At 37.9% G+C, this 24,630-nt stretch overlaps 1 protein-coding gene across 1 annotated transcript in view; it reads right to left on the bottom strand.

The window, feature by feature from the left end:
• Positions 1-24,630, bottom strand: part of LOC150095635 (dynein axonemal heavy chain 8-like) — a 2,108,518-nt gene that overhangs the window by 1,441,568 nt on the left and 642,320 nt on the right. Inside the window, exon 29 of the mRNA XM_090409931.1 lies at positions 3,122-3,285. Within this exon, the coding sequence (XP_090266057.1) occupies positions 3,122-3,285 (164 nt within the window). The remainder of the gene's footprint in view (positions 1-3,121; positions 3,286-24,630) is intronic.

Genomic DNA, 24,630 nt, shown 5'->3' with positions numbered 1-24,630 from the left:
GGGGTTGGATATTAGATTATTGCATTGGATTGGAGACTGGCTATCTGATGGGTATCAACAAGTTGTGTATGGGGGAGCAATATCAAGGAAAGGGAAAGTCACTAGTGGAGTGCCTCAGGAGTCTGTTTTAGGGCCATTACTGTTTAACTTGTATATTAATGATATTGGTGAAGATTTGGATGGAGATATTCAGTTGTTTACACATGATGCAAAGTTGAGACGAACCATAAAGAGTAGTGAAGATGTTGTGGCCTTGCAAGAAGACTTGAATAATTGAGTGATTTGGCACGGAAATGGGGATGTGAGTTCAATGTTGTAACATGTAAGGTTTTAAAATTTGGAAAACAAAGATGGGATGCAGAATTTATGCTTGGTGAGAATATATTGTTGGAGGTAGAGGAAATAAGAGATCTGGGGGTGATAGTGGATAAGGATCTAAAATTTAGTTGCCACATTGCCAAAATTGTGAAGACAACACAAAGGCTTCTAGGAATGATGTGGAGGACACTGATGCGTAGAAGTAGGGAGATTCTTGTTCCGTTGTATAAGGCTTTGATTAGGTCACACATGGACTATTGTGCCCAGATTTGGTTACCGGGGTTTTCAGAAGGATGAAGAGATGTTGGAAAGGGTCCAAAGGTGACTGACTATGGTAGTTCTGATCTTTGGAATGTTGAGTATGAGGAAAGATTGAGAAGACGTAATTTGCAGAGTCTGGTGGAGAGGAGGAAGAAGGGAGATATGATAGAGACCTACAAGTTGGTATGGGGTTGTTATGAGATCAATGGTGGATAAGTTCTACAGAGAATAGTGGGAGATCAGGGGAGAACCAGAGATCATCCTTGGAAACTGTATAAAGAGGGTGTGAGTAGGGGAGTGAGAGGCAGGTTTTTTTAGTGCAGAGTTGTGAATGATTGGAATGCCTTGCCTGAGAGTGTGGTGTCTGCAAGGAGTTTGAGTGTGTTTAAGACATGGTATTATCAGATGTGTGTGTGTGATAAAAGGACCTCCCAGATGATTCAATGAGGTCTTGGGGTAATAATAATAATAATAATCTATGTCTTATGATACGTAAGGCAACATCAGTGCAAGCAATGAACAATGGAAATTAATCTGAAAAAGAAACAGTAAGCGCAAGTGTTACATTAGACTCCTAGCACATGGCAACAAGTTTGTTCATTCATCCAAACAAATTCCCTACCTAGACTTTATGCACAACACTGAAAAGAATTCTCAAAAAGCACTATTCTAGCGATGGGGCTAGCAGACATCATTCTGAAGTCACCGCCATATCTGTATGATGCCCAATCACTGGAATTGAATATCTCACCATCAGAAATGAAAGCCTTACAGTTCTTAAAATGCAATAACAATATGATTATAACAAAAGCTAACAAAGGTAACCACTTTTTATAGTCTTAGATTCCTTGTGTTTTGATCAAAAAATGAAACTCCTCCTTCAAGATTGGAAGCATCAGAATACCTAGAAGAAAGAATCTTCTCTATCTTCTCACCCAAAACTGCCACTCTGGCTGCACTATATTTAATGACACCCCCCCCTTCCCCAATTTTGAAGCATATTGAGTAAGAACTCCATTTACTTCATAAGGGGGGGGGGGATCAACGATTAATATCCTTGAATCATTTTGCTGGAAAAAGAATCATAAAGAAGAATTTCCTTTCTTGATTATACATATCAAATGGAAACTTAAAGGATCTTCTACCTCTTTCTATCAAAAACCAATAATTCCTCTGCACACTACCCATCTTAGAAGTATGTCAATGTAAAAATTCTTAGTGACTAGAGTCTCTCTCTCTCTCTCTCTTTGTGTGTGTGTGTGTGTGTGTGTGTGTGTGTGAAGAAGGGTTCTTCATGATGAGTTTTTTTTTGTTTCCATGGATGAATGATGATGATGATGATGATGATAACAATAATAATAATCTGTTGCTCCTTCAGCATCCCAAAAACTTGGTATCATTTATACTCAAGAAAATACTTTTACCTATCTAGCAACTAACCCCGGAGAAATAAAATCACTGTAAAACTAAAAATATTAATACTGTCCAAAGTGGGCGATTGGTTAATTGATAATCCTTCTCAAATATACATACCAACCACTATTTCACAGATGATCTCTTTCTGCATTATGTCTTTTTTACTCATTCCATACTTGAGTTCCTTCCCCTTCCCTCTCTCCAACTTTTCCGTTAAGTCTACAATAACATAAGCAGCAACTTCAAAAATCCATTTATAGTTTAACTCCTGATCACTTGAACTTTTTTTTCTCCAAATTCTTCATTCCATACACCTTTCTTCTGTGAAAAAGAGGAAGAGGGAATATCTTCTTCCTCATGAAATATTCCCTGGGAATATATTGGGTTGAAATTTGGATTTCAACCCCATTAATGCCCAAATGAAAGTATTAATTTTTTTATGGATAATGAAAATCTCTTGCACTGGTGATCAGTATAATTCTTAATGCATTTTTTTAAAGTATAATTATTATATAATTATATTTATTATTTTATATTATATATTATATCAGTATTATAAGTTTCATTATTATTAGTTTTTCATTATCATTATTTTTTATTTATTAATATTCTTTATTTTTATTTTCTATAGCAAGAATTCTGAGTCAGTGATGTATGATCACTTCTGTTGACATTATTAGTATTCACACAATGCCTGATTATATCCAGATCAAAATGAAACAGACACTTGAATAGAATGGGAATGGAAGGATAATTGATAGTAAATAGGCATTCTCTGCAAGGATATTAGGAAAAAGACTCAGAAAGGTCTAGATGGCTAGATGTCATTAGTAATACCTTAGAAGAATAAAATATAAGCTCTAGCAATATTGGACATCTGAAAAATAACAGACTAATTTGAAAGAAAATATAGTAGAAAGAAATTTGGTAACAACAAAATGAATAATAAACGGTCCAAGTACTTTCTACAGTCATTGAGGGCATACATATATCAAGAAATTATTATAAATCACACAAGTAAATAAATTGCAAAAATAATGTTTTTTTGTTTTTTTTTGTTTTCAAAAAAAAAAAAAAAAACAATTGTTACATTCAAAGATAAAAAAATAATGATTTTGTATATTACCCAACCAAAGATTTCTGGCAAACTTCTAATTCTTGTAGTAAAGCAGGCAGTTTTTCACTTAACAGTACATCAACAGCACAGCACTCAATTACATTGTTAACCTTATGAGCTCTGCTCATAATTTCTACCCAGTCACTATCAATAGATTGAAATTTTGCTGCTTCCTAAGTTAGAAAAGAAAATGTTTAAATACACCTAATCATAAAAAATGAATTACAATATATACATAGGTTATTCAATAAGTAATAAGACTATATTTATAAAGAAAACAGATTACCTTCAATCGTCATCATTTACATGGTCTTTTTCGAAGTAACTACCATGAGACTCTATGCATTTGTCCCAACGTTACGTCCACTTCTTAAACACGTGAGAGTCCATTTTTTGAGAGTTCTTTCAAAACCGCCTTCGCAGCTTTTACACATGCTTTGTTGCTTTCGAAATGGCAGCCTCTTAGTGGTTTCTTGAGCTGAGGAAACAGTCAGAAATCGCAAGGTGCGAGATCAGGACTGTATGGAGGGTGTGGTAGGATATCTGTGTTGTTCTTCTGGAAAACATCCACTACACAACCAGCAATATGTGGCCTTGCATTATCATGGTGCAATAAGAAGCCATTCTTCAGCAATGGACGCTTCCTTTTGATGTGCTTGATGATAATCACTGCTGTGTTGATCACTGTCTCTGTGATGGACGTTGAAGGTCATCCCTCATGTTCAAGATCTTCCACATTTTGCCTTCCTTCCTTAAAAGTTTTATGCCAGCAAAAAACACTTGCCCTCGACATTGCTTCATCGTGGAAAGCTTCGTGTATTATGTTAAAAATGTCTGATGCCGATATTTGCAAACGCACACAAAATTTAATCGCATGACGCTGTTCCAAGGATGCTTCCATTTCGAAGACTGGTCACGCCTCGTAGGCGTGCCGATGAGCACTTGCGTTTAGTCACGTGACACTCTGGCACATCAGCCTGCATACGCCATCTATCAACCTCTTTAGTTAATACAGACAGCAACATTTCTTTACTCCACAGAAATTAATATTGTGATGAGTCGTTTCGCTACAGTAAAATTAGTCTTATTACTTATTGAACAGCCCACGTGTGTGTGTGTGTATATATATATATATATATATATATATATATATATACACTGCTTCGAAAGAAATCAGCAGACACCATAGTGTGAGGAACAAACAGATATGGCCTACCTTAATAAGATGTAGGACCTCCTTTTGTAACAATCTTATGGGGTATAATTTCCACAAGGAGGTGATTCATAGGAATTTTGGATAGAAACCAGGATATGAATTGTGGATAGAAACCAGGACTTCTGCTCCATAACAGTCCTGGACTGTTGTGGAGCAGAAGTCCCTTAACCTCACGCAACACTCCAATTCATCCCGCAGATGTTCAAGAGGGTTGAGATGAGAACTCCATGGAAGTCAAGAGTGGTAATGTTCATGTCCATAAACCATGCAGTTACAGTAGCCTTATGGCACGGTGGATTGTTTTGCTGAAAGAGACAATGGTCAGTTGTGTAGAAACACCCCAAAGCAGAAAGCAATGCTTGTCCAGAATGTTCAGATACCTTTCGTTCAATGTTCATATCACTAGAAACAGATGTCCAAGGTCAAAGAAGGAAAAACAGGACCATACCATCACACCTCTTCCTCTGAATTTCATAGGGCCCATGCATTCTGGTAAGAGAGGTTCACTGGCATCTACCACACCCATCCATCTCCCAGGTAGAGGGTGTAGCATGATTTGTTATTCCATAACACAGCTTTCTAAGCTTTCATATCCCACTGTACATGCCCTTTGCACATTGTAGATGACAACACATGTTGGTTTAGGTAATGTGAGACTTGCATATTGCATTCCTACCATGGAAATGTAGGACTGCAATATGCAACACAAACTTTGTGTTTCAGCTGATGCCTGGAAGTCTGCACTCAACATGTTGGCCAATGAATTGCAGTTTTTACATATTGTCCTTCATAGCCCCCCCCCCCCCCATAGTCATGTTCAGTGAATGTACTGGGCTATCCACTGAGGGTAGCACTTGAAATTGACTTCCTGCACTTCCATCTCAGCAATCACTGATTATTGACGTGAAGAAATGGCCCAGTTTGTCGATTTGCCAAACTTGATTTACCTGCAAGATAGCATTTCATCCGGACACAGTGGCACTGACTCAGAAGCATCATATTCCTCCAACTTATACTGGCTACAAACATGTGACTTGTTACATGGCATGATGCACCTTGCCCACAGGGGTGTCCGTCGACTTTTTTCCAAGCAATGTATATGGTATGCACAAGTCATACTATATTATTATGTGTATACAATTTACAACATATACCACTGGGAAAAACAACTATTTTTGGATATCTCCCATACTCATGATACTCAGATTATCTGGGTATCATGAGTATGGTATCATCAGTTATCTGGCCACATCTGACCACAACAGGCCAGATGCGGCCAGATATAAGCCTTGCAAAGTGGAAGAACAGCTTTCTTCCTTTATGTAAAACTAGTCACTATTCAGAATGACTGGGTCTTTAGAACTTTTGATTACTGGATTTTCCTAAATTTTTGACAGTACATATTTGAAGAAACAAAGTATTCAAAAGTAAACAATAATCTGTATACCAAAAATCAGATTTTCCTGAAGGAAAATGAAATTATAATGAATGTAATGTAAGCAAATTAATAAATTATAATGGACCATCACAGATTCCCTATACATTGAGGGAGAACATGTGATGGGAGACAAAGATGGTAAAAGAACAAACAAAAAACACTGTCCCTATTATTGAATCCTTACTGTTTCTCCTCATGAACACAATCCAAGCACTCACTGAGAGAATACTCTCACTGTGTCACACAATGCTTAAATACCTATCGTATCTGTCCATGAACACATTCAAGAAGATGCAATCATAGCATTCAACTCAACACACACACATACCATATGCCAAGAGAACAACTTGTAATGAGCTACAAAATATTGCTTATATCTATACTGTGAAATCCTCTTATAAATTAGAGGGAAAAACAACTAATTATGTAAAACTAGTCACTATTCAGAATGATTGGGTCTTTAGAAGTTTTAAACTTTCTCTGTTCATTTCTGAAACTTTAAGGATTACGTTTCTTCAATGTCCTGGTATGCATAAAATTCCACAGACTAGATATCTCCTGGTTATCTACCAGTGGATATTTTTGGATATCTTCCATACTCATGAAACTCAGATGATAGTTATCTGACCACAACAGGCCAGATGTGGTCTTATATAAGACTTGCAAAGTGGAAGAACAGCTTTCTTATTCCAAAATGTTTGTGTTCTCTTCAACACCTCATTTATTTCACGTGATTACTTAATCTTCAGAACAATGCAGTTCTGTATTTTAACTTTGTTCACTATCATCTATAGGGATGTAACCTGCAGTAAATTCTCATTAATACAATAATTGGCATCCAGATCAAAAGCAATAACCTTGTACTTATCAACAACGAAATGAGTTTCATCATCATTTGTTCATAGAACCACTTTATTCAAACTGGCCCGATAGGATTCTTTATCAGATATGTCTGTCACCTATCCGTACTGTATATTACTGTCTAGTCCAACTCTGATATCATTAATGTACAAGATAAATAATGGACAGGTGCAGAACTAAGTATTATATTACTGTGGTATCCCACTGATCACCCTACTAGTCTTAGAATTGGCACTTCCAAACATTACTCTCTGAAACTCGTCAGTCACTCGATATGATGCAAGCATATTTTGTATACCATCCTGCTGAATTTGAATAAAAACTTGCAGTGTGGTGGAATCTTGTCAAATACATGGACAAAATAATTAACACTAATTATAAACACATGTTAACTATACCATTAATATACAAATTAAATTGCAGCTCAAGTACAGGATCTTTCTGAAGATATACCATAGATCACGTGTTATCCTAAATTCTTTGCTATAACTACTCCTGTTATTTGATATCTGTCCATCACTTATCCACTCAGCCATGAAACCAGCTTCACATATATCTCTACCCCACCTACTCCAATTTATGTAATGACTTCTCCTGTCAAATAGCTTTACATAATTACTAGAGGTAGCAAAAGAAAAGAGTGAGAGAGTTAAGATAGTGAGTCTGTTGCTGAGGTATGAGAAAGTAGAGTTGAGAAGGAGGGCCATAATTGTGAATGACTCTATGCATAGGCTATGCAGGAGGAGTGGTGTGGAGTTTGTGGATGTGTGGAGTGAGCTTGATAGGTGAAAGGACTTATTCAAGAAGGATGGTTTGCATCTGAATAGATTTGGTGTTCAGAGAGTGGAAAAATTCTTGCTGAATGAAGTGAAAGTGGATGTGCAGAATCAGGGAAACTAGAGCTTAAAGAAGGTGGGGAAGCTGTTGAGTGGATATGCAGACATCAGTGAGGCAGATGTTTATGTATAATATACCTGAGTTAATACAAAGGATAACAAACCAGAATGGGATAGAGTATAAAGCGTCAAGATAGGGGTGAGACTATGGAGCTTTTGCACTTTATGTACACTAATGCCAGGAGTATTAGGAACAAGGAGGAGGAATTTTTGGCCTTGGTTGGCTCTTCCTGGCCAAAGGTTATTGGCATTAGTGAGATATGGCTAAAGGAAGATGATATAGTTAATGGGATAGAATGTGAAGGGTATAGTGTGTTCGGGTAAGACAGTGAGAAAAGAATGGGGAAGGAGTGTTATTGGTGATAGCAGACGAACTACAGCCAGAGAAAATAGAAGTTCAACTGCAGGATAGTGAAAATAGCACATTTCAGGCTATCAAGTATGAGACTGAGGCAAGCAGAACAAAGTATGCAGTTGGGTGCTGCTATATTTGTTATAGTCAAATTCCAGTATGGAATTTGACTATAACAAATATGAGTATCGTGGCCACCATTGGTGAGAGCGATCATAAGGTGGCTAAATGTGTGGAATTTTCAATTAAGACAGGGTATATGGAATTACCGGGCTGGTAATTATGACAAGCTTAGGAGATTGCTTGGATCAGTGCCATAGCATGTAAAACTAAAAGTGCTGGATGTTGATGGTGCATGGGAAGTGGTAAAGGAGTGTTTGAGGGGAAGAAGTGACTGAGTGCATAACCTAGCCTGGAGAGTAAATCAAGTGGGAGTTAAATGGATGAATAACACCATTAAGCTTGAGCTTCAAAAAAAAAAGAAACAACTGTGTAATAATAATAATAATAATAATAATAATAATAATAATAATAATAATCCAGAAATACCCTAGCACAGTTGAATAGGTAAATACCCTATTTACCTAATCAACTATCAGTTTTTATTATTATTATTATTATTACTGGCTACTCCAATGAGTCCTTAGACTCACTGACAGAGACTCTAAACATCACGTCAAGAACTATACAACATTTGTACAGTATCTATCATATTTTGCTTTGAACTTATTCACAGTCATAGCACCCACAACAGACTCTGGCAACCTATTCTATCATTCACTATTCTCAAAGCAAAAAACCTAATTCTGATACCATTGCTAACCCTTACTCCATGGATAGTTTCCATGGATAGCTCCTAGTTCCCCACCACCACACACCTGTTCTGAAAAATTATCTCTGAATTAATCTTGAAAAAACCTCTCAGTAATTTGGATCTCTCAATCACATCATCCCTTTTCTGCAACCCACAAATCTTCAACTTGTTCTCATATGGTTCATTCCATAGACCTGCTATCATCTTGTCACTAGTCTCTTGATCCTCTCCACCTCATCATGAAGAAATCCTGGTGCTCCTATCTGCATGCATTACTCAAGATGACTCTTTCTTTTAAGGTTACAAGGTGATCAGCATTCATATTTCCGAATTTAGGGACACAAAACACACATGTTGAAATGATTATTTTAAATTGATGAAACCAGAGACTTGGGAGTGTTACTGGATAGGGAGAAAAAGTGGCTAAATCAACTCATCAGATCACTTTGTTATTGAAAAATACTTTGACAAGCAGGTTATTGTTCCTCTTTATTGAGCCGTGATAAGAAACCATCTTGAGTATTAAATATTTCCAAATTTAGGGACACAAAACACTTGTTGAAATGATTATTTTACTTATTATTAATAAAATAACAATTTGACATTTCGACCCTTGTATTGAGGTCATCATCATCATCAGAAGGATACATGTGTATAGGGAACCAAGCTACATGCTCTTGCACTCTGTACTGGTAAATTAAATCTATGCTGTCAATTAATCTTTTCTTAGTCTGACCTCTAGCGATAATTAAATAAAATAAAAGTTAAAAAAATAAATAAATAAATAAATAAATATATATAATTAATAAATAAAATAAATAACAAAACTACAATAAACTCTGCTATAGTTCTCATGTTCTAAGATTCTTCTGGATTTGTCAAGTTCAGATTGTTATACTATGATTTTCTTTAGGACTTGTACAGTTCAAGTTGCTATGGAATGTTAAGGGAAAAAAAAAAAAACACTTCAAGTCTTCTTGTATTGAGATTTTTCTTTGGCTTGTTCTGGTTGCTATAGTGGTTGCAGATGGGTCCTCCACATTCTTGGAATGGTTAGGCCATCATTTTTGTTCAGATTTGGGTTATGTTTGAGCGTTTCACATGCTTCTTTGAATTTCCTCTCAAACCAGGTTTTGGTACGGTGTAGGGACTTGGTATTTTTCCAATTAATTCTGTGGTATGTTTGGAGTGCGTGGTCAGAAAGGCCAGTTTTTTCCAAATGGAGGTATTTAATGTGTCGTCCCTCCTAATTGGGACGCCACATTAAATACCCACAATGGCACCCACCAAAACCTGAAAATGGTGTTATTCATCCATTTAACTCCCACTTGATGGTTCACCCTGTTTCCCCTATGCATGGTAGGTTACATACATAGGGGGAAACAGGAATTTTCCCCTATGTATGTAACCAATGATCAAAAAACAATGATCTTGCATTCCTGGTTTAGAGCTTGTTCATTTGAACAGATAGTTTGAGCTCTGTGTTTAAAGGTGCTTATGATACCTAGTTTTTGTGTTGGATGGTGATAAGAATTTTTGTGTATGTACTGGCCTGTGTGTGTGTAGATTTGTGGCATGTAGGTTTTCTTAACACTCCATAGCAACTTGAACTGTACAAGTCCTGAAGAAAATCATAGTATAACGATCTGAACTGTACAAATCCAGAAGAATCTTAGTACATGAGGACTTTAGCAGAGTTTATTGTAGTTTTGTTATTTATTTTATTTATTAGTTATATTATAAACTAATAAATAAAGTAAAATCAGGGATTTGTTAAAGGACACCCTTGTTTTAGTAATCTGGTAGCCTTTTACAATAGAGTAACAAGAGCAGTGGATGAAGGTTAGGTATATACTATCATTTTTTTGAAGTTTCATAAGCATTTGATAGGGTCCCACATGACAGGTTAATTTTTAAGTTGCAACATACGAGTTAATATCCGGTTAGTGAATTGGTGATTGGCTTGCTGGTAAATATCCAGGAGTTGTGTAAGGGGGAGCAGTATCAGGGAGTATGACGGTTACAAGTGGAGTTCCACAAGATTCAGTATTGGGACCATTGCTGTTAATTAGTCTTTATGTAAATAATATTGACAAAGGATTACAGGGAGATTTTCAGTTTTTTGCAGAAGCTTGGAAGGGTTATTAGTAATATTGTTGATGTTGAATAGGCTGGAAAGGTGGACAAAGGCATGGTAGTTCGGTTTAATGCAACTAAATTTAAGGTTTTAAAATTTGGGATTAACAGATGGGATACTTTCTGCTCACTTGGTGGAGTTATACTGGAATCTAAGGATAATGTCAATAGAGATTGGAAGTTCTGAGGACATAATGCAAAGGTTGAGAGACATCTCAGAGAATTGCTGCAATGTTGAGGAGGATATTGTATAAAAGTGTGCTAGTCCCATTGTGTAAAATTTTGATCAGACCACATCTGGATTTCTGTGCTCAGATCTCATCACTGGGATTTAAAGGAATGAAGTTACCTAGGAGAGGGTGCAGAGATTGATAACAAAAATGATATCACGACTATACAGCAGCGATTATGAGGACAGAGAGGGCATGTAGATTGCAGAGTTTGGTGGATAAAAGACAAAGTGGGAATATGATTGAGACATTTAAACTATCAAGGGTTGTTGTCGTATTAACACTGACGAGAATTTTCAGACGGCCGAACAAGAGCCATCCTTGGAAGTTGCACAAGGCAGTAGTGAGTTAACGGGTAAGAGTTTTTTTTTTTTTGTATGGAGAATGGTAGGAGCATGGAAAGCATTGCCTGAGAGGGTGTGAACATCAAGACAGTGGATGAGTTTAAGGAGTGGTATGACAGACTTTGTGTTGTCCTCCCACAAAGTATCTTGTTACTCCATGGAGGTCAGGAAATAATAATAATAATAAGAGGATAGATGGAACTGGGGCATGGTTTTGGGAAGGGAAGGTCTTTCCTCAGTAACTTGCTCATGTTTTATAATACAGTGACAGCTGAATTCGATAAAAGTAATTGGTTTACAATGACACTGCTGGATTTTGCAAAGGACTTTAACAGGGTACCACATGGAATTCTAATCCGTAAACTTGGGGATGGATAGGAGGGTGGTTGATGGAGAAATATCAGAGAGTAGTCTATTCACGAGTAGAGTCCAAAAGAAGGCCTGTGACTAGTGATGTGCCACAATGTTCTGTTCTTGGACCACTACTGTTTAATTTGTTCATTAACAATATAGAAAAGAATCTGAGAGGAACTGTTTTTGGTTATCAGTTTCATGTGGCAAAGTGCAAGGTTATGTATTTTGGGCTGAAAAGATTATCAGCTGTATACCGCATTGGCGGAACCATACTCCAGGAAATTGACGAAACCAGAGACTTGGGAGTGTTACTGGATAGGGAGAAAAAGTGGCTAAATCAACTCATCAGATCACTTGGTTATTGAAAAATACTTTGACAAGCAGGTTATTGTTCCTCTTTATTGAGCCTTGATAAGAAACCATCTTGAGTAATTCATATTTCCGAATTTAGGGACACAAAACACACTTGTTGAAATTATTATTTTACTTATTATTAACAAAATAGCAATTTGATGTTTCGACCCCTGTACTGGGGTCATCATCAGAAGGAAACATATGTATAGGGAACCAAGCTACATGCTCTTGCACTCTGTACTGGTAAATTAAATCTACGCTGTTAATTAATATTTTTCTTTGCCTGATCTCTAGCGATAACTAAATAAAATAAAATAAAAGTTGAAAAAAAATATATATACAGGGTGTTCGGGATAAATTTGACAGTTTCGTAAGGAAAAAGAAAATCTTCTTTGTATCTATTAAATTTAATGAATTGACAAAAAAACATTACAGGCAGAGTTAATTACAATACTATCAACAAGATTTACTCAAAATAACCACCATTAGCATCGATCACAGCTTCAATTCTGCTTCGGAACCTCGAACAAGCTGATGCTACAGTCTCCCTGGGAAGGGCCGCAAAAACTGTTTTAATTTTATCCATTAACTGGGCTTTTGTATTACTGGAAGTGCGATTGGTGTCTTTTTCAACTGCGCCCCATACAAAATAATCCATGGGGTTAAGGTCTGGGGAGTTTGGAGGCCAAACATTTGGACTGGTGAAGTCGTAGAAATTTTCAGACAACCATTTTTGACTTTTCCCAGAGGTGTGGCAAGGGGCCGAATCCTGCTGCCATACATACGGCCTACCATTGGCTACCCTTGTTATCCAGGGCTTGACTCCACGAACAAAGCCCGAATTCCAATGCCAGGGTTCTTCAATACCTGTTCCTGCAGATTTGCGAGGAATTCTGCTGTACGAACGCAATCAGATCGTCTGCTAGGGATCTTTCTTCTTGCTACATCCTCGTAGTCACCATTGCAAGTCTCTAGTTCATGCCTGATTGTTTTTACTGTATTCAGGGAGCATTGGGCAGCAGTCGTAATATCCTTATTTTGATGGCGGGCACGAATCATCATGATACAAGTTATTCTCTTCCATGATTCAGGTGGGTTCCAGCTATCCATCCTTTCTGACATCTTGTATATGAATGAAGAAGGGTCCAAACTTTTAAATGAAGAGAAGTGTGTGTTAATACATGTAACTTACGGAAAAATATAATTAATTATAAATATGTCAAATTTATCCCGAACACCCTGTATATATATAATAAATTTAGTTTAATCCTTTATCCAAGTGTGAGCAAACAAAGTTTGTGCCTGAAAGTATCTTCAGGACTGGGGTAAGGTGGTACAATTATTCCTTCTACTCACCACATAGTGGTGAGTAGAAGGAATAATTTTCCTTGGCACTCCCTAGTCGAAATGCCAATTTCTTCTCTAATCACTTTCCTAGCCAGGGTTCTATATTCCTCATGTAACAGTTCGCATCTCTCTTTATATTATAATTATTATTATTATTCCACCCTCCATGGAGTTGACAGACTCATTGTGGGAGGTTCATTCAAATGACAACATATTTATCATATAGAATCTTAAAATCCGTAACAATCCTTGCATTAACAAAACATTCTGGTAATGCATTCACTAACGGTTCTCCATGTAGAAATCGACTCCTCACACTCTTCTTCACCAAACTTCTAGGAATGACCTCTGGTTCTTACCCTCTCACTTTCTACTCTTTATATAATCTCCTCTGGATTAATCAGATAAAATTCTCTCACTAACTTAAACGTCTCCATCATATCAACTCTCTTACTCCTATCCACCAAACTCTGCAATCCTCATTTTTTCAATCTCTCTCTCTCTCTCTCCATATCTAGCATCCCAAACTCCTGATATTGTCTTAGTCACTTGTCTGTGGACCTCTCCAAAGTCTCCACATCACATTGAAAACCAGGTGACCATATCTGAGCACAATAGTCTAAGTATGGTCTGACCAGTGCCTTATACAAGGGCACAACCACTTCCTTATCCTTGTATGTTAGAGTACTTATTATCATAGCAGCACTATGATGTGCAACCTTTGCAACACTAGCAAATATGCCCTCTAAACTTCAGTCTATTCTCAACCATCACTCAAAATTTTGAATCTCATCCACTACTTGCAGTATGGCACTGTCAATATAGTACAAAGGCTTATATTTCTGCACTCCAAAATGCAACACCTTGCACTTATTGATATTAAAACTACACCCCATTCTTTTATCCAAGTAAAAAGACTATTCAAATCTTCTTGATATTCTTTCCAACTTTGCATCATCAGCAAATAACTGAAGATCCCCAGTCCGTCCACATGATATATCGTTTACAAACAAGTTAAACAGCATGGTCCCAAGAACAGAACCCTGGTGCATTCCACTGGTTACCCTTCTCTTTTGAGACACTGCTCCATCATATACCACCTGATGGTATTATTCAGAGAGCCAATCTCTGATCCATCTACACATAAGCTCGAGTAAAGTAGATTTAATATATTGCCAGTATTTCAGTTTGAAAATAACAAACTATCATCAGTGGCTTGAAAGAAAACAGTTTTTTACAAGGTAGAATACAAACAATTGATCATTCAAAATTAGAAGGAGCCGCATGTGTTACATCATTAATCACGATCACTAATCCTTCTGCACCATAATAAACTCACTAACATCATTGATATTAACATCTGGGGAACATAATTTCGTCATACTTTCATCAAGCAATCCTTCTCTTGGAATCTCTACACAAATCTTCTCCTTTCTCTCTCTTTTGTGAGTATTCTTTTCTCCTAATCCTAGGTGAGTATTCTTTTCATGACACCTTTCTTCCTCTTTTCAGTGGTACTACTAGCGAGATGTTTCTGCACTCTCCCAAGGTCACTTTTTTTTTCCTGTGAAAGAATTCACATAATCAAGCATGCTCACTCTCTCTCATTACCATTAACATTTTTTTTCAACATTATCCATTCTATCATTCTCTCATTTCTATTCTCCACCACTCACATTTTCACACATATTCTTTATGATGTCTACTGCTTCACTTCACTCACATTCTTTTAACTTGATCCAGACTTTGGGTCCTTCATTTCAAAATACTCCTTTAACATTCTCTCATAGACAGGCATATAACTGAACAACGTGGATCTGAATATAAATTAAATTACACTTTAATAAATATTTCCGATATTTCAGCAACGTCACGTTGCCATTTTCCAAAGGAACTTACAAAAAGGCACGTGCACATAGGAACTATAACACAGTAACTGAGAATGAAAATATGAAGCTATCATTCTCCTAGAAGTTCTGATGGTGCCCTCTAGCAGGTAAGTAGGTGTTCTTGGCTGTTGGGCTGAAGGTCTGCTAATGTATGCCTCCCAAATTTGGAGCAGTCGCATACAACCAAATTTGTTGAGGTTTAGAGAGTTTCTTAGAGCTGAGGCTGATTCCATAAATAGTCTTTCAAATTTGTATTTACTACGGTGTATTACTGTAGCTTTCTTCCACCATATTCTGTGGCATGTATCCAGAGCATGGTCTGCAAGACCAGAATGGCTGTACTTGTGAAACCGGATGTAGTCCTTGTGTTCAGAAATTCTGATACTCGCTGTCCTGCCTGTTTGCCAAAGTACGACAGTTAATAACTGCAAGGGAACTAGTATACACCAGGTACGTCTAATGGAAGTGGTGTCTTTGGTGGAGCGGATAAGGGATGCCAATATTCTGTAAGGTCTGTAACAGCAGGTGACATCATGTATTTTTAAAATTTTTGTAATTTTTTCCGAGTTGCCTCGGATGTAGGGAATAGTGATGGATTTAAAGTAATCTTTGTTGTGAAAGGGAGGGTTGTAGGTTTTAATATTTTTTGGATTTTTCCATTCATTTCCAATTCATTTGCCCATCTATCTAGCTTATTCAAATCCTCTTGCAGGGCTACCACATCTGCACTATAACTAATAATCCTTCCCAGCTTCGCATCATCTGCAAACAACTGAATATCCCCTTGCAATCCACTGGCAATGTCATTGATATAAAGGTTAAACAATATAGGTCCTAGTATTGAGCCCTGTGGGACCCCACTTGTAACTCTCTGCCTCCTTGAAACTGCTCCACCATACACAACTCTCTGATACCTATTAGACAGCCAATCCTGAATCCAGTTGACCAATCTGACATCCAGACCCATGTGCTGCAACTTAAATATCAGCTTATCATGTGGCACCCTGTCAAATGCCTTTGCTAAGTCTAAGAAAATGGCAGTATATGCCTTTCCCTCATCTAATGTTCTTGTAACTTTATTATAAAAGGCTAGCATATTGCTAAAACAAGAGCGCCCTTTCACAAATACATGTTGACTCTCACAGATAAAATTACCCTCATTTGGCCAACGCTGTATACTGTCCCTCATTACTTTCTCCAAGATCTTAACAACTACTGATGACACACACAGACTGGCCTATAATTAGACACTTCCAGTCTGTTACCACCCTTATGCAATGGCACTATCTTACCTTCCTTCCATTTCCTGTGCACCTTTCCCGCAGCCAGACTTTCATTGAAAAGCTAGGTTAAAGGAACTGTCAGTTCCCTAGCACATTCTCTCAAAACTCGTGGTGAAATACCATCCAGTTCCAAATCTTTACTGACATCCAGAGTACTCAGTATCCGAAACACACATTCTCCTTCTGTATCTCTAAACCTCGAACCAGCCCTATCCCTCTAGCATTAAAACTGACTCCTCCAGGATAACCAATAAAGTGTTCATTGAACAATTCCACTATGTCCTCTGCATCAGTCACTCTATTCCCATTTTTGTCCCACAATATCATTCTTCCACAGTCATTTCTCCTCCTACTGGCCACATGGCTAAAAATTTCCCTAGGATTTTCTTTAAACCTTAGGGCCAATCTCCTCTCATATTCCGGTTTCGCGTTCCTTACCACACTTAGTCACTCTTCTGGCCTGTGTCTTATATTCTTCATGCATCTTCTCTTCACCTGTCTCCTTATATCTCTTCCGTAGCCTCTTTTTCACATGCAATTCTTGTTTAATATTGTTTGTCATCCACTTTACTCCAAATTGTGTCCTCTTCTTCACTCATGGTATACAACTTACCATTGCTGCTAACAAATATTCTTTCACAAATTCCCACGTACTAATGATATCCTGGCCTTCCAATTCCAACCTCCATGAAACTTACCGAAGTTGACGTCTAAGACTATTATAATCACCTGCTTTATAATTCCACATAAGTTCCCGTCTCTTTGATATTCCTGCATGTCTATTCATTTTCCAAGTCAAAACCATATGGTCACTCTCTCCAACTGGTGGGAGAGATGTCATCTCAGTTATTATCTCTTCTGATGCTATAACCAAATCCAAAACTCTTGAACCTCTTGATCCCTCTCTTACATGTTGCCTAAGACATTTATTCCTCAAGAATTCTAGAAATTCCATTCCCCTATTGCTACATGCATCTTCCTCTCTACAATTTATACTACTGAAGTTAAAATCTCCCATAACAATCATTCTTCTTGCACTTGTCAAACTTAACTGTCTAAACATCTCCTGGTCCCCATCCTCTATGCTCCTGGGTCTGTAGCAACACCCCACTAAATATCCTGTCTTGCCTACCTCTACCTCACACTATATGCTCTCAAAATCATTTGTCTCACTTCCTTCCAAAGCCTTCACTCTTAGAAGACATAGGTCGTCACTTATCATACGCAGTACCCCACCACCACGCTTTCCCCTCCGATCATGACGAAAAATGCTATACCCAGCGAATTCTATTCCTGTTATTATATCCCCTTCTGTCAACCACATCTCAGTGATCCCAATAACTTTTGGCCAGGTTGATGCTATCTGTGCCACCAATTCCTGTCCCTTATTCCAGATACTCCTGGCATTAGTATGAAGCATATAAATGCCATTGTTTCTTTCCCAGCATTATCCCTTCTAGACTCCACTGGGCTCAGAGTTACCTGATGTTGTCTCCCTTCTCCCAAGTATCCATTTCCAAAAGAGGCCACCCCTGCTATCATCCTCCCTGGGACACACTGACTCGTCCAGAACAGATCTCTCCAGATGCCTACATCCTTCCTCATTCAAATGTAAATGGTCTCTCACATACAATTCCTCTCTTTCCTCAAATGCACTCCAAGCATCCACATACACCAGTCATCTCTTGTCACACATTCTCGCCATTATGCCATTCAATATCACCGCTCTTCTGCTCAGCTCATCATTATCATACCTAGGCAACACACCTGGCAGTGAATTTGAGCTGTGCAGAAGAAAGTGATTTTTAATTGGTGAATAGTCTGTTTTTTCCCCATTTTTCTACATTTTTGAGTGCTAAATTCGTTCAGAATATGTGGTGATATGTTATCTACTCCCACAACCTTATTTTCATCTAGTTTGCTCAACTCTCCATACACCTCTTGTTCACTTATAGTCAGTCTCTCCTCCCCATCATCAACTGATCTCAATCTCAATCTCTTAGGCTTCATTAGCTAACTGCTGTTCATACCTCACTTTAGCTAATCTCACAAACCAATTCATCTGCCTTGCCTGGTCTTTGTAATCCTCATAGAATTGGGTATTTTCACTTCTCATATGTCGCCTCCATAATGCCCTTTTTTTCTGTACTGCATTCTTAATATCTTTATTCATCTATTTCTCACACACCTTATTTGACCTGCTCACCATTCGAATACATTTAGACATTGCATCAACTAGATATTTTTTGAAAATCCCGCAAGCTGCATTGATCTCTTTTCCAGCTAACTCCACCTTCCATGCTACACCAGCAATATGTCTCCTGAGCTTTACATAATCACCCCCCTTATAGTTCCACATATAACCTTTTCTTACAGAGGTCCTCATACTGCTGGCAACCAGCGAGGTCATCACCTGATGGTCACTCTCACCAATTGGTGGGTGATTTGACACTTCATTTATAATTACATCCTCTGATGAGATGACCAAATCCAAGACCCTCAACCCTCGTGTTCCCTCTGTTACGTACTGTCTGAGGTAATAATCCTTCAAAAACTCAAGAAACTCATTTTCTTTACTTCCAGTAGCTCATCATCCCAGTCTATATCACCATAATTAAAATGGTCCATAATGATCACTATTTTCTTATTTGCTTGGCTAATTTAATTATACATTTCATTATCACCACCTTCCACATTACCTGGCCTATAAAAACATCCAACCAAGTGTTTCATTCCATTCACCTCTATCTCACACCATACTGCGTCAAAACCACTGGCACAATTTCCCTCTTGCATCTCTACTTTGTATGGACATAACTCTTTCTCTATCATCAATAGCACTCCCTTTCCCCTTTTACCACTTCTATTCTCATGAAACACATCATACCTTTCCATCTCTATTCCTGTCAGAATGTCATCCTCATCTAACCATGTCTTACTTATTCCAACAATTTTGGGGTGAACAGACTCAATCTGTGCAACCATTTCATCTGCCTTGTTTCTTACACTTCTAGCATTTGTATAAAAACACAACAGCTCATTCCTGAATTTACAGCTAGTCCCACTGATACCACTCATTCGATGTGAACTCTCCATGCTTGACTGGGGCTATTTCCTTGTCTGCTTATTCATTTTAGAACCCTCTTCAATTTCAACTGTTTCCTCTTGATCCCAGGTCATCCCATTCCTTTCTTGTCTACACATGCTCTCGCATCCTCTTGGAGCATCCACCTTTCTCAAGCTGTGTACTGCCGTCCACCCTGAGCATCCCCGTTTCCCTGTTCCTCTTGCACACATTCGCTCATTTTCCATACTCATGCCACTGACTTCCTCATTCATAACCACATATTTAATCTCTTCTGTCTTTCTCTCCTGCTCTTCAACATTACTTCCCACTTGATCTGATTGATTCTCTGTACTCACTTCTCTATCTTCCAGCAGCAGTCTCTCCAAGCGACTCACACTATAACCACTCAAATGCAGTCCATCGCACCCATACACTTCGCCCTTCAAACTCATTCCACACATTTAATAAACTATGCTCCCCTCTCCTCACACATTTCAGCAAACATATCATTCATAATCCTTGCTCTCTGCCTTATCTCATTACAGTCATAACTAGATAACACACACTTACTACCCTTCCTGTCACACTAATCTCTTTTATTCATCTAAGCTACCTCCTGATTTCCATTCTGATGTGCTCTTTGTCCTCTGTCAAGAACTATATCCACAAAACCTATAACCAATGCTGTTAGTATTTTATTTATTATTATTATTATTATTACCCTAAGACTGCATGGAATCAAAGACTCATCTAGGAAGTCCTTTTATCATACACACAGCTCATCATACCACACATTAAATACACTCAAATTCTCTGCAGACACCACCCTCTCAGGCAAGGCATTCCAATCATTCACAACTTTGCATGTAAAGAACCTGCTTCTCAGAAGACAGAAATATAAAATATGATAATTGCAGAGGGTGCTTGTGAGTCAAACATGGCAGATATGTCTAAGAAGAGCTCCGGATTGAGATAAGTTATTCTTGGAATAATTAAGTATATATGAGTATTTGTTTGAGTAAGAGCTGCTGTAAAAGTTATGCGCTGCCAGTATTATTAGTGTGGGAGATTTTTTTTTTGCTTAAACTTAATTATGAATTCTTTATTATTAGATCTTAGAGTAGTAACCGGCAGAGGAAACATGGGGGGGGGGGGGGGCGGCTTTGTCATTCGATGACTTTAACTTAGACTTCAGTTGTTTCGTTAAGTGTGAGGTATGTTATATGTATTCTTTCGATTACATAAATGATTTGTGGATGTTTAGGGCGGATGGAAGGAGAGTGTGTGCGAAGTGTGACCTGAACAAGGAATTGATGAATGCTAATATGAAATTTATGACAGAAAGTGTTAGTAGTGAGAATGTCATGGGGGAAATGAGTGCACATTCAAAAGAGAAGGATGATGTGAAAGAGAGGCGAAAAAATGTTAAAAAATCATAAAAAAGAAAATGAGTAATTTGAAAACTGTATCGGATGTTAAAAGGGACAAAAGTGAGGCAAGAGTGGCAGAAGGAAACAAAATTGAGAGAATGAATGAAACCGGAAATGGCATGGCGCATGAATCGAAAGTGGAAAATATCGAAAGAATGAATGATAGTGAAAGTTGGACTGAAATTACGGAAACACAGAAGGATGAATGAAAGTGAGAGTGAATGAAAGAAGAGAATGAATGAAAGAAGAGGGGGTTGAGAGTTAGAATATTAGAAGAATTGAATGATAGAGAGAAAGTGATGCAAGATTTGGAAGTTCAATTGGATTGGAAAAGACAAGATTTGAAATGGATGAGGAATGACATTAAGAAAATTCGTGTAAAAACTGTTAACACAAATCATGATGGCACGAAAGAGTTAACAAAAGATGAGCAAGCGGCATTATATGGGGACTCCATTATTAAAGGTGTGCTGGATGACAATGCACTAGGTATGTTTTCCAGTCTGTAAAATGAGTACAGTGATTGAGGCATTGTATATTAGGAGGGAGCGAGCAAAAGAGCTGACGGTTTTAATAGATATGAATAATTTGACAGAAGATAAAGAGCAGGACAGAATGGATATCAGGAGGCTGCTTAGAAGGATAAAAGAGAATAGTATGAGAAGAAGAGTAGCCAGCATGTTGCCTAGGTATGACTGTGGTTTGATGAGGTGGAGAGCAATGATTATGAATGATATGCTGGCTGAAATGTGTGAGGAGATGGGAGTACAGTTTGTTAATGTGTGGAATGAGATTGAAGGATGAAGTGAACAGTATGGTAGTGATAGACTGCATTTGAGTGGTTATGGTGTGAGTCACTTGGAGAGACTGCTGCTGGAATGTAGAGAAGTGAGTATAGAGAATTAATCAGATCTAGCTGGAAGTGATGTGAAAGAGCAGGAGAGTAAGACAGAAGAGATTGAAGAGGTGGTTACGAATCGAGAAGTATGAGTATAGAAAATGAGAGAATAGGTGTGCAAGAGGAGCAGGGAAACGGGTAGGCTCAGGGTGGACAGGGGTACACAGCATGAGAAAGGTGAATGCTCCGAGAGGACGTGAGAGCATATGTAGACAGGAAAGGAATGGGAAGACCTGGGATCAAGAGGAAACAGTTGGAATTGAAGAGGGTTCTAAAATGAATAAACAGAAAGGAAAATGACCCCAGTCAAGCAGAGAGAGAGATCACATCGAGTGAGTGGTATCAGTGGAACTAGCTGTAGATCCAAAAATGAGCTGTTCGGTTTTCATACAAATGCTAGAAATATAAGAAACAAGGAAGATGAAATGGTTGCACTAATTACATCTGTTCACCCAAAGATTGTCAGAATAAGTGAGACATGGTTGGAAGAGGACGACATCCTGACAGGAATACAGATGGAAGGATATGATGTGCTTCACGAGGAAAGAAGGGGTAAAAAGGGAGGGGAGTGCTATTGATGAAAGAGAAAGAGTTATATCCATACAAAGTACAGATACAAGAGGGAAATAGATCCAGTGGTTTTGAGGCAGTATGGCGTGAAATAGAGGTGAATGGAATGAAACACTTGGTTGGATGTTGTTATAGACCAGGTAATGTAGTGATAATGAAATGTATAATCAAATTAGCCAAGCAAATAAGAAAAGGGTCATCGTTATGGAGAAATTATGGCAGTATAGACTGGAATGGTGAGATAGTAACTGCAAGTAAAGAAAATGATTTTCTTGAGTTTTTGAGGGATAACTACCTTAGCCAGTATGTAATGGGGGTGGGGGCACACGAGGATTGAGGGTCTTATATTTGGTCATCTTATCAGAGGATGTAATTATAAATGAGGTGTCTAAACTTCAAAAGTGATCAATGCAGCTTGGGGGATTTTCAAAAACACTCTAGTAGATGCAATGTCTAAATGTATTCCAAGGGTGAGAAGGTAAAATAAGGTAGGTGTGAGATGGATGAATAAAGAGATCAAGCATGTGATACAGAGAAAAAGGGCATTGTGGAGGCAGCATAAATAGTGGAAATAACTAATTCCATGAGGTCTGCAAAGACCAGGCAAGGAGGGGTGACTTGGTTGGTGAGGGTAGCTAAAGAGAGGTATGAACAGCAGTTAGGTAATGAAGCCAAAAAGAATCCTAAGGAGTTCTTTCAATATATAGTCAGCAAAAGAAATCATGATTATGGAAGGATGACATTGATTGGAGAAAATGGAATAAAGACAGCTGTTGCAGAAGGTGTGGTGGAGATACTTAATGAGCAGTTCATAAAGGTCTTTCAATCTTGTGAATGTGATTTTATTTAGAGATTGAGAGCAGTTGATGATGGGGAGGAGAGACTGACTGTATGTGAGCAAGAGATGTATGGAGGAGTTGAGTAAACTAGATGTTAATAATGCTGTGGGATTTGAAAATATATCACCACGTATTCTGAAGGAATGTGCCAGGGAGTTGACACCCGCCTTGACATATTTTTTTAATACCAGTCTTGCACTCGGTCAACTTCTGAAGGAGTGGAAGGAGGGCAAGATTGTGCCACTTCATAAAGGAGGTGATCGAACTCAAGCATCAAACTATAGACCTATCTATGTGTCAGGTGTTGTGGTTAAGTTGTTGGCGAAGCTTGTAAGAACTAGAATGCAGAGTTATTACGTTGACAACAATGGTATAATCTTTGATGGACAGCATGGATTTGCTAAAGGGAGGTCATGTTTTAGTAATCAACTTACTTATTACAATAAAGTGACTGCTTCCTTGGTCAGAGGAGAAGGATACAAGGTAATATACTTGTATTTCGCAAAGGCTTTTGATAGAGTATCTCATGATAAGTTGACAGTCAAATGGGCAGATGGGGTTGGATATTAGATTAGTGCATTGGATAGGAGACACATGGACTATTGTGCACTGGTTTTCAGAAGGATGAAGAGATGTTGGAAAGGGTCCAAAGGGCGACTGACTAAAGGTAGTTGCAGGTATAGACTTCTGTTGTTAATTGGTTCAAAAGATATATTTCGGTGATTACACCACATTTTTTATTATTCAATTATAGAAAATACTGAAATAATAGTTCCTGACAAGTTTCGTAAATCGTAAGATTTACATCTTCAGGGGATAAATAGTATAATTTAAAGTTTAAACAAGAGAATTAATAAATACAAATCATAAACATCTGGCTAGCCATAAACTTAAAAAACAGAATGCAGATATAAAACGTTATTGACGTTGAACAATACTAGACGATGTCACGTGTTCTTGTTCTCGTTCACACAGTCCGAACTCAGATTGAGGTAGATTTTATATTAGAGCTGAACACACTTGATGGAGAATTAAACCTTGATTTTTATTGCATTGGGTTGGGGTTTTTAGCATATTAGCAGCTTCTTTAAATTTTCTTATATAACTGTTGTTTTCTATGTATGACATCGTCGTTTTTTGCCAGAGTACATCGTGTCCAGTGGAAGTGGTATGGAAAGCAAGACCCATTTTTTGTTATCT

This window comes from Typopeltis vanoorti, chromosome 20 (genome assembly GCF_054136105.1).
Source record: "Typopeltis vanoorti isolate ZY-2024b chromosome 20, IOZ_Tvanoo_1.0, whole genome shotgun sequence".
NCBI classification, from domain to species: domain Eukaryota; kingdom Metazoa; phylum Arthropoda; class Arachnida; order Uropygi; family Thelyphonidae; genus Typopeltis; species Typopeltis vanoorti.
This window is presented reverse-complemented; position numbering and strand designations above follow the sequence as displayed.